The sequence below is a fragment of the Solanum verrucosum genome, unplaced genomic scaffold (genome assembly GCF_900185275.1).
Source record: "Solanum verrucosum unplaced genomic scaffold, falcon-dt-bn FXZP01000268.1, whole genome shotgun sequence".
Lineage (NCBI taxonomy): Eukaryota > Viridiplantae > Streptophyta > Magnoliopsida > Solanales > Solanaceae > Solanum > Solanum verrucosum.
This window is the reverse complement of record NW_026019957.1, coordinates 4,512,185-4,517,540: the sequence shown is the minus strand read 5'-3', so window position 1 is coordinate 4,517,540 and position 5,356 is coordinate 4,512,185. Positions and strand designations below refer to the sequence as shown.

The window sequence follows — 5,356 nt, the reverse complement described above, 5'->3', positions numbered from 1 at the left end:
ACAAGACTGCTGAGAAAGTTATAGTTGTTGAGAAGGATGCAAAATATATTAGCAACATTAATGATCAGAAAAAGAAAGATGTGTTGCTAAGGAGTTGGATCTCATGCATCTTGAAAGAAAATAACATGTACGTAATTTTGGGTAGCTCAACTTCCAAGGAGATATGAAAATGCTTGGAAGAAGTGTATCTTCAAACAACACTAGATAAGGAGTTTCAGCTCAAACAACAATTGCAAAGTGTTAAGATAGGAACAAAAAATATTGATGAATACATCAAGGAATTCAAAGTCATATGTGATGGCCTTGCAGCCATTCATAAACATGCGGATAAAAATACAAAGTAATCAATTTCGCTAAAGGTTTAGGACTCAAGTACAAGACCTTCAAGACTTTCATGATAGGTAAGGCACCATATCCCACCTTTAATCAATTTGCTAATTTCTCATGGGTTTTGATATAATGGAAGATGAAGAAGAAGCGCCACATTAATAACATGTCATTCTCTGCCCAAAAGGGCAGAAGAAGAGAAAACAACCACTTCAACTCCAGAGGAAGAGGCTTTTAGGCTGCTGGACGGGGAACGGGTTCTCAGAACAATCAATATGGAGCAATTTCTCCGAACAATCATATTTTTTCAAGTGGAATAAAGAGAGGAATAATACTGAGTCATGTCAAAGCTGTGTTAGGAATTACCACATTGTTCTTAAGTGTTTTATAGGTGGGACTACTTTTATCAATCTACAGATGAACTACCACAAACATTAGATGATGTCAATCTGTGCATCACATGATAACCAATCACAATGCAAGGAAACACCCCTTATCACTTGTTTCATACCAAAACATTGATGAAGCAATTCTTTGTTGGGTTTTGAAGCAAACTAGGAGGAATTGATCCTCCACTCTCTAGCTTGAGGTGAAGTACTGAAGATAAGGGAAACTAAATATATGGAACAGGTCGAACAATATGGTCCAATCAACTAACAAGTAGAATTAGAGTCACATTAGAACTAGACTACTTATATCGACTAGGCTGTTACTAATTTTTGTACTAGCGCTGAAGTCAACTAGGATTATATTACGACTAGGGTTAGTTTATTTATAAGTGCAATATTGTTATAGTAGTAATAGTTATTGTCAATGCAAAATTTACAAGATAACAAAAATACAAGATTTCAATTCAAAATAAAATGAAGAAATAAAAATCTCTTCAGGCTAAGGCGCGGATATCTCACTCTCTTTAAGCAGCTGAAAATTGATTTTTGTTTACCAATAAACTAGAATTTAATAAATGAAAAAACACAACAAAATTTAGATGTCCTAAACGCTTATGTCAAATCTCAGTCTTACTAGGAGTAGAAGTACAATCAAAAGATAGACCATGAGGAATGAAAAACGATATAGAAAACAATCTTCCAACTTTAGGCCCCTTCGCGATTATCATCTCCAACAGTTGATCCTGTAGACAACCATTACGAGAAAAAATAACATAACAATTGTTATCTACCATTATTGTCCAACTGAAATAAGACTAGTTGAGAGCTTTGGTGAAATAAAAACATTCTTGAAAGTTGAGTAATGTCTCCAACCTTGTTAATGGATAAATTACTACCATTGACCATTTGTATTTGTGATGGACCTTGATACTTACGAACATATTTTAGGATGCTCGTTGAGTTGGCATATGATTGAAAGCACCCGAATGAACAATCAAAAAATTAGATGTAATATCATTACCTTGTAATACCAGTGTTGAAAGGATGTCACTATCATTTGTTGTACCATTTTAGGAGTAAGAACTTGTCCTGAAGATGAGTTATCAATAGTGGAACCATTTATCCCACCTTGAAAAGCACTAACCCTACGATTTTGAGGGCGCGTTGGATACTCTTTGATAATGTGTCCTTGTTATTTACACTAATTACAGAAATTCTTGCTACAATTGCTAGCAATATGACAATATTCCTTTGCAAAGCATTGATGAGTTCTAGTCATATATGTGTCCTTTCCTTTACCTTGAGCAACAAATACAATAATGACATCATTTTCAATATAACAAAAGATAAATTTTCTTTGGAGTTCATCACCTTACTATAAGTTCTTGATAATAAAAATAATATTCATCAATATGTAAGTACAAACAATGAATGTGGAATGTCTAAAATGCTATTGAACTTGAAATTGAGGCCTTCTATTTTTCCCATTTTTCCACAAAAAAAAAAGTTCAACAACTTATTCGCTTTGGTATTACAAATTTCTTTGATTGGTATATGCCATCCGTTCTGTTGTATAAAGAATTAGTTTTAATATATAATTTTTTGACAATATTTAGGGTCTTTCAGTCATTTTAATAGTAGCACAACTTAATAGTATTTTTTGCCAAACACATCTACTTTTTATTATCGGTTTCATCACCTCTATCCAAACTTGTAACAATTTATTTATAAAATTAATTTTCGCACTTAAATTTACACGTTGTTAATTTATAGTTAGCTAATCTAAACAGGCTCTTTGTATGATTTTGAAGCCGAATGATCATACATTAGTTGATCTGCACTTCATCCTCATCCTACCTGGTCGATCTTTTACTAGCCAGGATTAAGAGAAAACTTATAAGTAGACAATTAAATAAGTAAACTCTTTTAATTACAATAAAATAGTGTAACACTCCGAATGCAATAGGTGATCTGGAAAAAATATTGATTCTTATAGTTGACATTGTTGACAAATTTTACGTGTACCATTTTTCTTATTAAAAAATAAAATCAATTTTTTTTTTTGAAAAAAGTAACTTAAGTCGGAAATTTATAATTAAAAGCATGTAGGTAGATAAGAATTTTTGATAGAAATTATTTGACTCCTAATATAGAATTGTATTATATAAGATGAAATAAAGATAGCATATACTTTATTTTACTATAAACGATTCATATTTGTGCATGAATGTTTGGACTTGTTTGATCCTTCAAAACATCTTTTTTTAATTGGTATATTAATTATTAAAAATAAATATGTAAACTAGATACCATTCTAAGAAAATTTTATTCAGAATTATATTTAAGGAAAAATATTTATTATTATTCTATTTCTATCTTTGGGGAAGATTAAGAAAAACTGTTGATTTTACAAGGAATGAAAATACAATTTTAATTACCTAATTATAAGTACAAAAGAAATATTGTATCATATAAAATGAAATAAATATAGTACATACTTTATTTTAATAAAAATAATTCCTATTCGTGCATGAAATCTTTGACTTGTTTTTCATCCTTCAAAGCATAATTTTTCCTCTTATAAAAAGGTATATTAATGAAGAGAAATAAATAGACTAGATACGATTTGGACAAAATATGATGTTGACCTACATTTTAGGATAAATATTTATTATTCTTTCTTTCTATCTTCAATGCTAATAAGGAAAAAAATTATTAATTCCACAATAAATTATAAGGTGAGAGAAATACTATTTTGATTATCTAATAAGTTTAGCCATAAAAGGTAAATTTGTTGAAATTTTAGTAACAAATTCCAAATATGACATGAATTTAATGACTTGATTTTTGTTCAAGGTACTGGTCAACTATAAATACAGTTTTATTCTTTCTGACACTTTCAACTACTATAAGATTCATTCTCTTATCTTTCCTTGTATTAGTCAAAGCCTTTTTTCTTTTTGGATGAATTTTTTGTTAGGAGGAAAAAGGAAATTGTACTTGCAATAACAACATGCCAATCAAATGGTAAAGATTTTGAATTCATTAGAAACATAACATTTTTGAAAGTTTTTGGTGTGTATGTTTAAGTGTACAGTTTGTTACTTTGTTTGTTGTTAGGGTTCTGCGTTGGCAGCCAAATGCAGGAACAACAATCAATAGTCAAATACTGATAGAAGTATCTAATTGTGCTGAGAGCATTAATGGCGTTAAAGAAGGAAGATGGAAAAATACTTTTACCTTTTATAAGCCCATACTCAAAGGTATTTCATTACTTAATAAATTATGTTTGTAAACATTATATAAAGGAATGGCCTTTTTTTTTTCCTCTCGATGCATTATAAAGATTGGATTTGGGAAGTTTTTCTCCTTTGTAAGTAATCTATAAAAAAGTGAAGAAGTATTGAAATAATTTTGGTCAAAAATAGATCTAAATGTAACATAATCTATATTTTCTAACTTACACATCATGTCATGTTTCAGAGTACTTTTGTGGACATATACGAGATTTGATTGTTGATTGATTTATTTTTTCTTTTACTAGAACAAGCAAATGCTTCGGAATTCCCCCAATTTTTTTTGGGGGTTTCACTTCAAGAACAACCCAACAAGTTTTACATGGCACTTAGTAGGCAACGACTGGTTGCGGAAGCGGAGTCATCAATGCAGACGATAATGGAGAACTTACAATCTTATAGAATGAAGCTTGCAGTTAATTGTGAGGTTTGTATTATTGAGATCTACAAATTATTGTTCTTATTGTAAGAGGATGATATACTTATATAGCACCATCAAGAATTTTTTCTTCATAAATAGTCATTAAAATATTTCACTGATATAGGAGTTTCAGTATCGACTTGGTGACTTCCGGCATCGAGTAAGCAAAGTTGTTCCAATAAATTATGAGAACTTGAGGGGAATAGTTATGGAGGTATGCAAATACTTATAGAGATTTATTCTCAGTTGAAGCTTTTTATGTGGTTATGCCTTTTTTTAGAACATAGCTATGTTGTAATATATTTTATTTTTTTTTCACTCTACATGGAGAGGGATTCAATTACTGTCCTTTTCTTAATACGAAATGATAGTCGTATTAATAAATTTTAAGCAGTTTCTATTATGAGCATGTTTGCCTCATAAGATGTTTGTTTCTTTTGTAGATGGAGTATCTTCCGATTTCCTCATGGGAAACATCACATCTGATTATGCGTGAATTCTTCGAGATATGGAAGGAAACTCTTGGGAAAAGATCATTACCGGGTAATTTTGTGCATGTTGAACCAAATTTTTCAGAGTTTGGCCTCTCTGATCAGTACACTTCACAACACACAGTTGTACAATATGCTAGCATCTTGGCCCAAATGGCAGCAACATCTCAATCATCACAAGCAACGAGAAATTAAAATGTTTTGTTGACATTATAAGATTTTTCCTCAGCTTCAGAAATGAGTTCTTTATGTTCATTAATAAATTGGGAATATGCACATCAATAGTAAGCAATCTTAAAGCTACTATGATTTCAGATCAATGTAATTTCTTTCTTTTTAGTGGGTGATATGGAAAGTTATATGGTTTCTTTTGTTTGAAGAATTGTTCTTTAAGATTATATAAACTTTGAAGCTTTGGGGAGTAGAACTTTT

At 30.5% G+C, this 5,356-nt stretch overlaps 1 protein-coding gene across 1 annotated transcript; it reads left to right on the top strand.

Moving 5' to 3' along the window:
- Positions 1–3,729: 3,729 nt before the first annotated feature.
- On the top strand, positions 3,730–5,119 carry LOC125814429 (mediator of RNA polymerase II transcription subunit 20a-like). Its single transcript, XM_049493875.1, has 5 exons — positions 3,730–3,743; positions 3,837–3,979; positions 4,261–4,439; positions 4,558–4,647; positions 4,877–5,119. The coding sequence occupies exons 1-5, from the start codon at positions 3,730–3,732 to the stop codon at positions 5,117–5,119; spliced, it is 669 nt and encodes a 222-aa protein (XP_049349832.1).
- Positions 5,120–5,356: the final 237 nt, after the last annotated feature.

Coding starts and splice junctions, on each gene's coding strand:
- LOC125814429 (XM_049493875.1), top strand. Junction 4,440..4,557: donor AGCTTGCAGTTAATTGTGAG/GTTTGTATTATT, acceptor TCACTGATATAG/GAGTTTCAGTATCGACTTGG. Junction 4,648..4,876: donor TGAGGGGAATAGTTATGGAG/GTATGCAAATAC, acceptor TTTCTTTTGTAG/ATGGAGTATCTTCCGATTTC.